This window comes from Myotis daubentonii, chromosome 2 (assembly GCF_963259705.1).
Source record: "Myotis daubentonii chromosome 2, mMyoDau2.1, whole genome shotgun sequence".
Taxonomy (NCBI): Eukaryota; Metazoa; Chordata; class Mammalia; order Chiroptera; family Vespertilionidae; genus Myotis; species Myotis daubentonii.
The window spans coordinates 20,193,067-20,208,770 of NC_081841.1; the positions used below are offsets into that span (position 1 = coordinate 20,193,067).

The window sequence follows — 15,704 nt, forward strand, 5'->3', positions numbered from 1 at the left end:
ACTTCCCATTGGCTAATCATGACGATATGCAAATTAACTGCCAACCAAGATTGCGGCCGGCAGCCAGGCAGCTGAAGCGAACAGGAGGCTTGCTTGCTCCAGTGATGGAGGAAGCCAAGGTTCCCCACCTGCCACTGCCCAGCTCTGAGTTGCACTCTAAGCAACTATGTTGCAATTATAGAAGCTAAACAATCCCCAGAAACCTGCTTTCAGCCAGCCGGGCCTCAGAGCTGGAGTTGCAACAGTGTTTCAATTATAGAAGCTAAACAAAGCCCAGATACCTGCTTTCAGCAGCCGAGGTTTCAGAGCTGGAGCTGAGCCTCAGAGCTAAAGCCAGCTCTTAGCTCCAGTGACAGCCATAGAAGGTAAATAAATCCCAGAATAAAAAAAGAAAAAGAAAAAAAGGAGAGGTTGGGAACTTCAGTCACCCGCCAACCTGAAAACGGCCCTCAGCCCCTCACCCAGACTGGCCAGGCACCCCAGTAGGGACCTCCACCCTGAAGGGGGTGTGACCAGCTGCAAACAGCCATCATCCCCTCATCCAGGCTGGCCAGGCACCCAAGCGGGACCCCCACCCTGATCCGGGACACCCTTCAGGGCAAACCAGCCAGCCCCCACCCTTGCACCAGGCCTCTATCCTATATAGTGAAAGGGTAATATGCAAACTGACCCTAACAGTAAAAGGACTGGGAATGACTGGTCACAATGACACACACTGACCACCAGGGGGCAGACGCTCAATGCAGGAGCTGCCCTCTGGTGGTCAGGGCGCTCTCACATGGGAGGAGCTCTGCTCAGCCACAAGCCAGGCTGATGGCTGCCAGTACAGCGGTGGTGGTGGGAGCCCCTCCTGCCTCCTCAGCAGTGCTAAGGATGTCCGACTGCAGTTTAGGCCTGCTCCCTGCTGGCAAGTGGACATCCCCCGAGGGCTGCTGGGCTGCCAGAGGGATGTCTGATTGCCATCTTAGGCCCAATCCCCCGGGGAGCATGCCTAAACCAGCAGGTGGTCATCCCCTGAGGGATCCCAGACTGCTAGAGGGCACAGGCCAGGCTGAGGGACCCCCCTCCCCTCTGAATGCACAAATTTTTGTGCACCAGGCCTCTAGTGAAGTATAAAAGGAGAAAATAAAAAATGACTTCTGTAATCCCACAATTAATTTCCTTTTCGGTGGACATTTGCTTAGGCTCTTTATTACCAGATATATGATATATACATTATACAATTGATATCATTCCACATATGTAATTGTGTATCTTTTTTATATAACATAATCATTTCCCAAAATTATTAAGAGAAATTTATAAACAATTTTTATTGCTATACATTGTTCGGGTATGGAATTATTTACTTACTTAGCACTATTCCTATGAGATATTAGGTTCTTTTCAATTTTTACTAATATAAAAAAAATAATGTTACAGTTTGCAATTTTATATACAGATGCTATACATCAGTGGTTCTCAACCTTCCTAATGCTGCAACCCTTTAATACCGTTCCTCATGTTGTGGTGACCCCCAATTTCATTGTTAAAAATTGAACATAATTAAAGCATAGTGATTAATCACAAAAACAATATGTAATTATATATGTGTTTTCCGATGGTCTTAGGCGACCCCTGTGAACGGGTCATTCGACCCCCAAAGGGGTCGCGACCCACAGGTTGAGAACCGCTGCTATACATCTTTTAAATTATATTTTAAGATGGATTCTAAAAGTCAAATTACTAGGTTAAAAGGTATTCAATATCTTTAAGTCTCACATATGTTTTTTACAGTACTACAGAGAGTTTTAACTCTAAAGAAGTGGGTGAGGAACCAAGTCTATCTATGGTAGCTGCATTGAAGAAGCAATATGCGTTTCAACCATTTGCCTTCTCACCAACTCCTGTTGTTTCCAAGCTTTCTGCTAACCTTACATTCTCCAAAATACAAATGCAAAAGAGTCTGCTTGAAGAATATAAAGACATTGCTGCTGAATTACTGTGTGAACTTGGGGAGACATTGCAGATGTATGCTGAGTATAATATTGCTTTCCCTGTAGGAATTGTAAATCTTGTGAATTACAGTTGGCATGATCTCATTGAAGAAGCTAATAAATATGAAACCAAAATGTCAATGTTGAAGAAACAGGATGCCTTGCAAAAAAATTCCAATTCCATGATAGTTGACAAAATCAGCAACTATCCAATAGAATGTCATAAGGAAAATCTTCTGATGAAAACAAAAAGAGATCACCACCATTTTGTATCAATTAATCCTATGAAAAAAATATGTAAGTAGAAATTACTAATTAGATTTATAAATAAGGAAAAAAGAATAAAAGTAGCAAGTGAGATATTGACAGAACATTGTATTTGGTTATATTATAGTGATATTTGTTTTGTGTTAATCATTTTAGTAATTCATGAATGTCAGCAGTAAGACATAATTCTTTAAAAATATTTTTATTGATTTCAGAGAGGAAGAGAGTGATAGAAACATCAATGGTGAGAGAGAATCATTGATCGGCTACCTCCTGCCCACCCCACACTGGGATCAAGCCCACAACCCAGGCATGTGCCCTGACTGAGAATCGAACCGTGACCTTCTGGTTCATAGGTCGACGCTCAACCACTGAGCAACACTGGCTGGGCAGACAGAAAAATTTATAGTGCTTCCAGTTCAATATAGCATTCATTATGCTTCATATCCATGTGATATGAAGCCTTTGCCTCAGGAGATCTTACAAATTCTCTCAACAGTAGCATGGTCCAACAGAAAAATGATGCTACCACATAAGTAATTTTTTTAAATTAAACTTTTATTTCTAAGGTAATTACAGACACACATGCAGTTATAACAAATAATGTAGAAAGATCACATATACCCTTTACCCATTTTTTCCCCACATGGCAACATCTTGCAAAACTATTGTATAGTATCGCAACCAGGCTATTGATGCAGTCAAGATTCAAAATGCTTGCATTACCACAAGGATCACTCATGTCCTTTTGCAGGCAAGACTATGTTCCTCCTGCCCTACCCCCTCTTTAACCCTGGCAACCACCAATGTGTACCCCATTTTAATATTTTTGTCACTTCAAGATTATATGAACTGGAATCATACAATGTATAACTTTTGGTGATAGCCTTTTTTCCCAACTAGCTTAATTCTCAGAGATTCATCTAGGTTACATGTATCAGTAATTTGTTCCTTCTTACTGCTCAGCTATATTCTGCAGTATGAATGTATCACAATTTGTTTAACCATCCACTCCTTGAAGGACATCTGGATTTTTCCCTCCCTCCCTCCTTTTCTTCCTTGCTTCCTTCCTTCCACCTTTTGTCTATTAGGAAAGCTGCTTGTATACATGTTTTTGTGTAAATATAAGTTTTGATTTCTCTTTGATAAATACCCAGAAGACAGGTGCTGGGCCGCATGTTAATCTCATGTTTACTTTTATATGTTAAGTGCCAAACTGTTAAATGCCAAACTATTTTTTTGAGAAGCTGTACTGTTTACATTTCCATCAGCAATGTATGAGTGACATCCTTGCCAGTATGTGTATGTCATCACCTTTTTTTTATTTTAGCCATTCTTATAGACATGTAATGATATTTCAGTGGGATTTTATTCATGCTTATTTTTTCTTTCTTTCTTTCTTTCTTTTTTTTTGGTTGGTTTTGGAGAGGGGAAGCGGGGAGAGAGAAAGAGAGAGAGAGAGACAGAGAAATATTGATTTGTTGTTCCACCTATTTGTGCATTCATTGCTTTATTCTTGTATGTGCCCTGACCTGGGATAGAACCTGCAACCTTGGTATATTGGGACGACACTGTAACCAACTGTGCTACCCAGCTAGGTCCTTCACTGTGGTTTTAATTTGCATTTCTCTAATGGTTAATGATGTGGAATATGTGTCCTCTATATATCCTCTTCAGTAAAATGTCTTTTATGTTTTTGCTCATTTTCTAACTGGATTGTTTGCTTCCTTTTTATTTTTAAGAGAAAAAAATTTTTAATCCTCACGCAAGGATATTTTTCCATTGATTATTTGTTTTAGAGAGAGAATGGAAGAAAGAGGGAAAGACAGAGAGAAATATCGATGTGAGATAAACACATCGATTAGTTGCCTCCTGCATGTGTCCTGACCAGCTCCCTGGCTGGGGAGAAGCCTGCAACCCAACAGAGGTACGTGCCCTTGACCAGAATCAAACCCAGAACACTTCGGTCTGCGGGCCAATGCTCTATCCACTGAGCAAAACTGGCTAGGGTGTTTACTTTCTTATTGTTGAGCTTTCAGAGTTCTTTATATATTCTAGATATTAGTCCTTTGTTGTAAATGTGCTTTGCAAATATTTTCTTCCAGTGTATTTTTATGCTTTTCTCTTTTTTTAATTAAAAATTTTAATTTTTAATTTAAAAAATTAATGCAGGTGTCCCCCCTTTCTGCCCCTTCCCCTTTGCCCATCTCCACCCACCCCTGCCTCTCCCTCCCTTGGTCTTCACCAAACTAATACCTTCATAAAAATATTAAAATATTGACAATTGGGCTTTTTTTTGACAATCTAGCAAAATGCTCTTTTTCTTCTCCTTCTCCTCTCCTCATCTTCTTCTTTTTTCCCTTAGCTGTTTTCAGCCAAAAGCAGTATTCCCAGATCTTCCAGGAAAGCAATTTACCTTTTGTCATTCACTTCTCACTGTCGTCCAAGATCTGTTTAGAAAATGGTAAGATCCCTTTACCCACCCAAATCAGGGTCAATTTTGATGAGCAACCAGAGTGAGGATCACTTCCATTCACTGAATTTGAAGCCTTTCTCCCAGACATCCTCTTAGTACCACAATCATAGATTTGAAGTCAAACTTTTCAAAGGTATCACCATCAAACCCTGCTCTTCCTGGTTTCTCCACTCCTGTACCCTGTGAGTTTTTCCTTCATGATTTTGAGGAACTAGTTTACGTAACAATGACATTTGTGTCCCTAGAAGAGCAACCCAGGGCCCTTCCAACACAAAAACCTACCATTCTGGGTTTGGAACCAAGGCTTCTGTGTTAAAGGCAAAAATAGATTCTTAAATTGTTTACATGTTATAAAGGAGACTGCCCAAGAAAGTTTATGGTTGCCCAAATCTAGAAAGAATGCTCTCTATACCTGAATGAAGTTATAAATGGATAAGATATGGGTTGTTAGGAAAAGGAAAACTTATTATTCCTTGGGACACAAACATAACATAGCTGTGTAGCTCAGAGAATCAGTAGGAGTTGAGGCTGACTGCCATATGTCTTATAGATTTGCTCTTCATGGCCTTTTTATCATAGTCCTAACAACCTTAAAAATAGTTGAAAGGATCTGCTTTTAGATAATGTGTCTAGTGATAAGTGTTCCTTCCACAGCTCCCCATTCTCTATTTATACTTCTGAATTTGATGTGTTGAGGGATCAAAATTTAAAACTAGAACTGTCTCACTGGGGTGGGACAGATATTGAGGAACTAGACCCAGGTGCATATGCTAAGAACAAGCCAGTAGGTATGGTAAAACAGCAAATAGGAATGAAGTAAATCTTAAGGTAATGAGAGAATTCTAGATGAAAATGTCAAAGAATCCAAATACGTGGGTAAAATCCAATGACTGGAAATCCCCCAGCAAGCAATTAGATGGTAAGCGGTGGCCAGCCCACTAGATAATCTGTGAACAAGGAGCAAGGCCTTATCATTGAAGGTCAGAGATTGAAATCTCAAAGTGGGAGGCTGGAAAAACTTACATTATCTAATCCTAAGGAATCCAGTGATGGTGCTTGTTCAGTCCTTCCAGTCTAAAGTTAGGATGGTTCTCATGGTCCTATAGGGATGAGCCTGGAATCTTTAGGCAGTAAGCCACAAGAACCCAACTCACACGCGCTTAAACAACAAGAGAATTATTTGCTCATGTCTTAGAGGCTAGCTCAGAAGATTAAAGGAAAAATTGCAGGAACAGTGTCCAAGGCAGGATGTGGGACTCACCATGTTCTTTCCACCTCTGCTTGGTTGAATTCTACAGTTAGGCTCACCCCACATTATAAAGATGGTCACTACCAGCCATAGGTTCATGTGCTTCCAGCTTGGGAAGAAAGTGCTCTCCTTCCCCTCCCCACCCAAGGCCCATGTTTCAGTTCTAAATAATGACTCAGATTAGCTCTGTTTGAGTCAAGTGCCCACCCTATGGCCAATCATGGTGGCCTGGGAAATAAAGGAATGCTGTTGGTCAAACCTCGGTCATTGGCTCACGGGTTGCTAGAACGTATTATTGTCAGCCCAACTTGAATCCCATGGGATGGGATTGGGACGATACCTCAAAGTAAGAAAAGTCAACTAGATCCATTGTTTTGGAAGAGAAGAAATCCTGCCCTTAACTTAGAGGTAGGGTGGGGAATGGAGGTGAGGACAAAAGCAGAGAAGAGATACAATGTCCTGATTCAAAATTTCACCTGGAGTTACGGCCAAATGAAGAGTTTGTGGTTAAGGCAAAAGATCTGAAGACAGAATAAACAGTATTTGGAAGAAGCTACACCAAAACAATAACAGTGCTTGTGTGGTAAGATTCCATGCCTTCCACCCCTTTCATATCTTCATTTTTAAATTTTTCTTCCATATGTAATTTACTGGTTTATTGAATGGACTAGACTTGGCAAGATGGAATAAAGAAAATGCAATGTTTTCTCTTCCAAATTCCTTCAAGCCATCTGTGAATCTTTCCATATGTTCACTACAAGGGTAGAATTTTACAAGGGGAGAACATTAGAATTGAAAGACCTTAGAGATCATGTCATTCGGTTCTTTCATTTTGCAGATGAGCAGTCTGAAGCCTAAAGATGTTGAGTACCCAAACAGATTAGTGGGATAGTCAGGAAAAGGACCCAAATCTGTAGACTACCAATAAAATGTTCTCTCCAGCACACAGGATTCTTTCCTGAGACGGGGAAACTGAAGACCCTCATCTGTAGGTCTACAGTGTATGTAGGGATTCTTGAAAGGCCTCTAATACTTCAGATGTCATCATAGGGGTTTAATTCCTTGGAGTTAAAGTCTTGATCACATTTTAGAGCAAATCTCCTTGAGGACAGGTAATTCTTAAGATGATAATTACTTATACTTTAATATAAATGGATTTTGGTTCCCTTTTCAAGTAGGCTTTGGTAGACTGATGGGCAGGATTTACCCAGTGGGTACTGACTTGGGGTAAATTTTGAAATAAATATCCCTTTTTTGTTAATGTCTTTTTTTTTTAAAGGTTGGATCTTTCACTATCCTCACACAAAATTGGAAATTCTGAAATGGAAGACAGTCCTCGATATTGCTGTGAAGAAGCTACAAGAAGCCATAATTCAAATGTAGGGAGCCCTCTGCAGTCTTCAGAATCATATATTTTTATGAGGCATATGATACAGTAGATAGGCAAGGAGAGGTGTAGAGACTATGTGACCCTGGACAAGCCACCCTATTAACCTTGCCTATTGTATTCATAATATGAAAAGATATGTGCACAAATAATCCCTTCTCTTCCAGGTAACTCGTGGAAGTCTCTCTATGACACACGACTTATCAACCAGCCTTATCATATGACCAGTACAGCATCGTGTGTAACAGTGTTGGGGAAAAGAAGTAGGCAAGGAAAGAAAAGCCAGCTATGAGCAAAATACTGTTCTAAGGAAACATAAAGTCAGTCCCTGTTTTTATGTAAAATTGGAAACTAAACATCTCAGCAAGTTAACAATCAACAGGGGACAAATAAAAGAATTAGGAGGTGATTGCGATAGCAGGCATTGACAAAATACTCTGTGCTAGACAGTCAACCTAGCACTTTACATGTTATCTATTGCTGGGGTCCAACCCCAGCAGGTCCAGGGGTCCCCAAAGGTGTGGACGGAGTCGGCAAAGAAGGAATGACACGGAGACAGCGTTCAGTTGATCAGCAGCCTAGCCAGGATCTCTAGCCAGGATCTCCAGCCAAGTTCTGGTCTGGATCTCCAGAGAGGTTCTGCTTAGGATCTCCAGCCAGGTTCTGTACAGGTTCTCCAGCCAGGTTCAGTCACCAGGTTCTAGTCAAGTTCTCTTGCCAATTTCTGTAGTCAGGTTCAGTCCAGGATCTTTTGCCATGTTGTCTCCAGCGAAGTCCTTCTGTCTCTAGAGAACGTTCTGTGTAGGTTCTGTGCCTAGGTTCGGTCTCTCTTGGTCCTGTCTTCTAAGTCCTGTCTCCTAAGTTCTGTTTCTTGCTGTCTAGTTACATCTGTATTTATACCAGTTGATTCAATCCTATCAATCTCTATTACAAAGGTTAGGGCGTTTCTTATCTCCATTCCAGGGAGTAAAGATTATGTAGCTTAAGCATGATTGTTCGTAGTTAAAGTGATTAATTACCCGCCTGGCACTTAGTTGAGGGGTTTTATTCCCTCCCTAACTTCAGGGGAAAATCCCTACCTGGGGATTCAACCTTTCTCGGAGAGGTGACCTTGGTTAAAACACAGCGCCAAGAAGGTGAGCAAACATATTAAGAACCGTATGCCATATATGCCAGGTCCCTTGAAACAGCAAGGATGGACCGGCTCCCGGCAATCTATACTCCTTAAAACCATGCCAGGAGAGAGGTACAGTTATCATCTCCATTTTACAGACAAGGAAACTAATGTGACACAGATTGTGGCAATTCATTCAGTCATGCAGCAAGACAAAGACAGAGCCAGGGCTGAAACCCAGCTGCATCTGACAGCAAAGTCTGCCCACTTTGTTTCTACTCCAGTTCTGTGTGAAAATACCACATACTGTTTGCAGGAATGTATTTTGATACATTCTTAGTATTTAAATTTTTCAAAAATTTACAAAAGCGTAAGAATAAAAAACAAACTTTTCAATAAGGGAATACCTTTTTTTTTTTTTTTTTTTTTACCATTTTGACATATTTTCCTCCAGCTTTTCCATGAGTTACCTTGAAGAGAAGGGTTTGTTTGTGCACATACCTTTTCATATTATGAATGCAATAGGCAAGGTGATAGGGTGACTTGTCCAGGGTCAATAGGCTCTATACCTCTCCTTGTCTATCTACATATATAAACACATACACACCCATACATGTAGTTAAGTACTATTTAAATGCTTGTATTTTACGTGTTTATATATTATCTGTTAAGCTATATACTATCTTTCGAATCCCATTTTGTCCTGCTTTTTCTTTGATAACATGAGCATTTTCCCATGCTGTTAAATTCTTCAGAAATAAGATTTTGCATGGCTGCTTTGAATTAAGTCTATTGCATGGATGTTTGTTGCTTTTTTGAACTAGTCTCCTATTATTGAATATTTACATTTGTTCAGTTCAGTGGTCCCATAAATATTTTTTGTTTCTTGATTCCTTCCTAAAGCTACATTCCTAGAAGTGGAACTTAAAGTATATAAACATTTTTAAAGTTCTAGAAAGCTACTGCCAAATTGCTTTCTAGAAAAATCATGCTACTAGCCCTTCATAGTAATGTGAGAGAGGCCATCTCAACAGTCTTAGCACTGAATGTAATTCTTAAGGTTATTCAACCTTGATAAATTGATAGACAAAGAATACTCTTAAGTGTCTATTTACTAACTAGAGAGGTTTAACTTTATAAGTATTTTTAAAATATATTTTTATTGATTTTTTACAGAGAGGAAGGGAGAGGGATAGAGAGTTAGAAACATTGATGAGAGAGAAACATCGATCAGTTGCCTCCTGCACACCCCCCACTGGGAATGTGCCCGCAACCAAGGTACATGCCCTTGACCGGAATCGAACCTGGGACCCTTCAGTCCGCAGGCTGACACTCTATCCACTGAGCCAAACTGGTTAGGGCTCTAAGTATTTTTTGATATTTAAAAATATTTATTCTGTGAACCAGGTGTTCCTAATCTCTGTACCTTTTCTCCCTATGGGTTTTAGAGTCTTTCTTACCTGTTCATTTAAGATTTTAAAGTATTAAGTATATTAATCTTTTGTTATTTGTGATAAATATTCATTTCTCCAATTTATTTCCTTTTAATTTTTTAAAAAATATATTTTATTGATTTTTTACAGAGAGGAAGGGAGATTGATAGAGAGTTAGAAACATCGATGAGAAAGAAGCAGAGATCAGCTGCCTCCTGCACACTCCCTACTGGGGTTGTGTCCGCAACCAAGGTACATGCCCTTGACTGAAATCAAACCTGGAACCCTTGAGTCTGCAGGTTGACACTCTATCCACTGAGCCAAGCCAGTTAGGGCTCCTTTTAATTTTATGATTAAGATGTCAGTGTTTTAACTTTTCTTATTGTATAATCATCTATGTTTTGTTTTAAGATTTTTCCCTATTTTTTAAGGTTAAAAAAAATTTTTTTTTAATATATATATTTTTAATTGATTTCAGAGAGGAAGGGAGAAGACGAAAGAGATAGAAACATCAATGATGAGAGAGATTCATTAATCTGATGCCTGTTGCATGCTTTCCCTTGACTGGGGAATTGAACCGTGACCTCCTGGTTCATAGGTCAACACTCAACCACTGAACCACACCGGCTGGGCTTCCCCATTGTTTTATAAGTGGAAAGTCTTTTCTCATTCTGCGATTAGGTAGACCTACCCTATTTTTTATTTCTTTTTTCTACATTTAGCTGGACATTTTGTTGTGTGTGGTGTGAGGGGATAAGATTCTAGCTTTATTCCTCTGGTGCCAAAAATAATGATAGCTGGTATTTATTGGGTGCTAATGCTAACAGCCAGTGTTTATTGAGTGCTTGTTTTGTGTAAAGCACTACATGAAGCAATTTATATGCTTCCATGAGTCAGTTGCTGTTGTTAGGCCAAGGTCAGAGAGCTAGTTAAGTGGTTGAACTGGTATATAAGCTTAGGTTTGTCTAATACCAAGCCTGTGCATTTAACCTCAACATTATTATCTCTCTGGAGCCATGTATTAAATATATTCTCTGTTATCCACTGATTTGAATTTTCAACTTAATTACATCTTCAGTCTTATATACATTAAGGTTTGACTTTGAGCTTTCTGTTCTATTCCATTAACCTACCTATTAAGTTTTCAGCTATTATTCAGATTATAAAATATCAGAGGCAGAGTATGGTCTTAGAAAGAGCCTTGAAGCCCAACTGTTTGGGTTAAAATCTCAGGTCCACTCATTCATGTGACTTTGGGAAAGTCAATTAACTTCTCTTTGCTCACTTTCCTCAACTGTGAAATGGGGATAGTCATAGTAGCTATCTTTTAGGATTGCTATAAATATTACTAGCCCCCAAAAGTACTCAGTAAATATTAGTTATTATTATCTTAATATCTAATACAGCAAAATTCCTCTTGTTACTCTTTCTACATCAAAGTGTCTTAACCAGTTTTCACAAATGTATTCTTTCAGGTGAACATAGAATTAGTTTTCCAAGTTTATAAAGGCCTCAAAATAATGTGAGTCAGGCAGCATATTTTAAGGAAAAGAAAACCAAATGTTCAGGAGGTATACCTGTGAACTCTCTGTACTTCCCACTCAGTTTTGCTATTTACATATAATTGTTCTGAAAAATAAAGGAAAAAATAAGACAAACTTGGAGTCAGAACATCCAGGTTCATTAGTCAGGGGGCATAGGGATCTTGTGTAAGTACGTGGACTCCCTGAACCTCTGTTTCTTTAGTCATGTAGGGATAATAAGATGTCTCCTACTTACCACAGCAGGCTGTTATGAAGCTTAAAGCAACCCAATATTTATAAACATGCTTTGTGGACACTAACACACTAAGCAAATAGAAAGCATTTTAAATAATAACCCAATACCTTCAGATAGTTTCTTGAAACAGTGGGTTTAGAACCAAGTAGAGATAGCTAGTCAGTATAGATGGAGGAGGAGAATTTAGCTGGCACACAGGTAGGGGTGAGTTAAGTGCTTTTATGCATGACCCATAGTAATAACGTCAAGGGACTGGAAGTGTGTTGTTTTTTTAAATATGTTTTTTATTGATTTCAGAGAGGAAGAGAGAGACAGAAACATCAATGATGAGAGAGAATCATTGATCGGCTGCCCCCTGCATGCCCCACATTGGGGATCGAGCCCACTATCCGGGCATGTGCCCTTGGCCAGAAACGAACCCAGGACCTTCAGTCTGCAGGCCAATGCTCCATCCACTGAGCCAAATCATCCAGGGCAAGGGAGTGGTTTTTTTGTTTGTTTGTTTTTAACAATGAGAATTGCTGAAGCCGGTAGAATTAGTTCCCAAAGGATCTGTCATATACAAAATCCAAGCTTTAAAAAGAGCACAGGTGAGACAAATTCAAATATGTGTATATATTTATTTAAGAAGAGATATATTTACATTAAAGATAAACCTGTATTAAAAAAAAAGAGCACAGGTAATTTTACAGTTTGTGCATTATAAAACATTTCTGCAAGCAAAGCAGCTGAATCCTAACATCCCCTGGTTACCGGGGCTAGAGATACCAATGAAAATTAAATGTATGCTTGCTGGATGAAATGCATTTTTAGGCAAATCAGAACTGTCAGCCTTTTTACCTTACCACATTTCTACCACACTTGCTACACAGATATAGATGTTTAATATCAAGTCAGACCCAAAGAAAATTAAAGGTAGAAAGAAAGAGTTTTTCTGGATTTATCACAGGAAGTCTGGTCTAACAAACATAGTGAACCCTTCCATTCTAGACCAGATCCCAAGGCACATTCTCTAGACAGGTCTACCTAGACCTTTTGTCTGAGCCTGAGTCAGATCTCTGGGCCTTACCTGGTGAAGCTCTAAGTGCTCTGATTTTACTCATATTCACTGTTAAAGCCTGGTGATGCAAAAGCACTACCCTGGGAATCGCAGACTTGCTCCTAACCCTGACCCTGTCATTCCTTCGCTGTGTGACCAGAGTACAAGGATCAGTGTCTGTGAAGGTCTAGAGCAGCCGTGGGCAAACTACGGCCCACAGGCCGGATCCGGCCCGTTTGAAATGAATAAAACTATTGAAATAAAAGACCGTACCCTTTTATGTAATGACGTTTACTTTGAATTTATATTAGTTCACACAAACACTCCATCCACGCTTTTGTTCCGGCCCTCCGGTCCAGTTTAAGAACCCATTGTGGCCCTCGAGTCAAAAAGTTTGCCCACCCCTAGTCTAGAGCCAAGATTGGAGTCTACACAGTTTTCATGCTCCCATTTACCAACCATGGGATTTGGGGTACTTAGCTTCCTTTTCTCATATAAAACAGGGATCCTACTAGAATCTGCCACATAGGATTGTTGAAAGCATTAAATGAAATAATACAGCTAAATACTATAGGAAAGCCCTAGTCAGTTTGGCTCAGTATATAGAGCATTGATCTGCAGACTGAAGGGTTCTGGGTTTGATTCCAGTCAAGGGCACGTACCTCCGTTGCAGGCTGCTCCCCAACCTGGGCCCTGGTCAGGGCGCATGCTGGAGGCAACCAATCTATGTGTTTCTCTCACATTTCTCTGTCTTTCCCTCTCTAAAAATCAATAGAAAAATATCCTCAGGTGCAGATAAAAAAAAAATGCTATAGTAAATGCTCATTAAACAGTAACTATTATATAGCAATTATTCCTTTTTCTGTACTTTGGCTCCTTCATCTATAAAATGGTAATAGGTATTCTCCAAACATTTCTTCAATTCTTGCATTCAGTGGATGCCCCCACCGTAAGGAATTTAGCTTACTATTAGACTCTTAGGCCTATTAGATTTGAGGTAATTTGAGGTATAGTTCCCATTCTATTCCAGCTTCTGTCTTAGAGTGGTATAAATACCAGAGGGCTGGCATAATTGGGTAACATCTGACTTAGAGAAGGACTGTGTCCTTAAGTCCTAGCAATGACTTTTCCTGGGGATGACCGTCACCTGAAACTTTTGAGAAATGTGCAAGTGTTAGGACTGCTTTTTTGAATTAATCAACTTGGTGTTGGCAATCATCACCTGTTGGAAAAACCAGAGGCCAACTTCTGGTCCTTAAGCAAGAAGAGAGTAAGACCATGGCCACTGCCAACATTTTGAGAAAAAGCAGAAAAGAGGCTCTTTGCTGGCATGGGAAGCTGATTAGCCTTAAAGCAATGACTAAAAGACTCTTTAGAAAAGGAAGCACTGCTTTTAAAAGGGTAATGGGGAACTTTCCTGAATTACAGCTGCCCACTCTGACTATTTAAGTAATGTGGCATTTATAGAATGCAAGAGATTTTGCGTTGGGGTTTTTTGCACTGGAGCTTTTTATCTTTATTTTTGGTCTTATTGGTAAGGAGGTGGAGTGTGCCTTTTTTCTCCCAATGACTATAGATATTTACACTTTAGTGGCATTCTTACCTTTCTTTTAAGAATAATCCAAAAGATTCATTTGTGGAGAGTCACAGAAAAATAAAATCATGTTTAGGCATTGAATGAGAGGCCAAGATTAGGCTTGGAGAATAGTAATTAGACTCATGTTTCCAGTGGATTATAATTGTGTGTTGTTAAACTGATATTGTACCATTGATGCTTATCAATGGAGAGGCATGCATGTTTTGGTGTGGGAAAAAATGGCAATCTATAAGTGCTTTGCTTTTGTCATATTGTTCAATAATTTTGCCCACTCACCTCATTTTTGACAGTGGGATATGTTTTCATGAGAATATGGGAAAGAAAGGAAGGAGCAGCAGGAGGAGGAAAGCAAGAGAAGAGACAAAGGGGGAAAGAGAGAAAGCTGTTGTTCATTAAGCATTTCCATTTTCCAACTACGAAGTGGCAGATTTGGTCCTTGCCCATCCTCCTGGCTCTGGTTCCTTCCCCACAAGGCTCACTGGGAAGCATGCCCTCCTGCATCTTGGAAGAACCAGTGACTCTTGATGATTGCTAGGATGCCCACTCCCAGTGCTCAACAATGGTGTGGCTGTTGTACCTTTCCTGCCTTTTATTAATCAGCTGTATTATTTTCAATTACTTATTTTTAAACCTTTAAAAACTCTTCTTTCACCATAACTCTTCCCACACCCCAGATCTCATACTCAACTGATAAGCGCATGCATTCAGACTATATTTCCAAATATTCCAAGACCCTCCTTGAGATATGCCAGCTCAATTTCAGGAATTTTCAAGTGCAACTTAAGATAAAAACATCAAGGATTCATGTTTGAATCTGCTCTAAATCTGAAAGGACTTGCTGAGGGCAACCTTATACATTCTTGTCTGTTGTTACTGAGATTTGCTTGTTTGTGTGTTTGGGTTTTTTATTTATTTTGTTTATTTTTTATTTTGGTTAATCCTCACCCAAAGGATATTTTCCCATTGATTTTTAGAGAGAGTGGAAGGGAGGGGTTAAAACTGAGAGAGAACATCAAACATCAATGTGAGAGAGACACATCGATTGGTTGCCTCCTGCATGTCCACCACTGGGCTGGGGATGGAGTCTGCAACTGTCCTATGTGCCCTTGACCTGAATCGAACCAGGGACCCTTCAGTCTGAGGGCCAATGCTCTATCCACTAAACCAAACCAGCTAGGGCTTGTTTGTGTGTCTTGAGTTCCACTCTATGATGCTGTTAGAAATGTCCAAAGTGCTTATTCTTCTCTGGGAAGGTGGCTCCTCCTTCCCCTAGTTACATTCCTGACACTTCTGATTATTCTCTAGTGTTGATCATGGATCTCCCACATTGAATGCCCATATTTTGTCTTAATAATAGAGAAGCCCAGCAGCCCACTTTGGGTTGCTG

At 39.8% G+C, this 15,704-nt stretch overlaps 1 protein-coding gene across 4 annotated transcripts in view; it reads left to right on the top strand.

The window, feature by feature from the left end:
* LOC132227162 (uncharacterized) overlaps positions 1–15,704 on the top strand; it is a 46,284-nt gene that overhangs the window by 28,774 nt on the left and 1,806 nt on the right. For all 4 annotated transcript variants that reach the window (XM_059681950.1, XM_059681952.1, XM_059681951.1 and 1 more), the window contains 3 exons: positions 1,777–2,273; positions 4,609–4,707; positions 7,248–7,347. In XM_059681950.1, the coding sequence (XP_059537933.1) occupies positions 1,777–2,273; positions 4,609–4,707; positions 7,248–7,347 (696 nt within the window). The remainder of the gene's footprint in view (positions 1–1,776; positions 2,274–4,608; positions 4,708–7,247; positions 7,348–15,704) is intronic.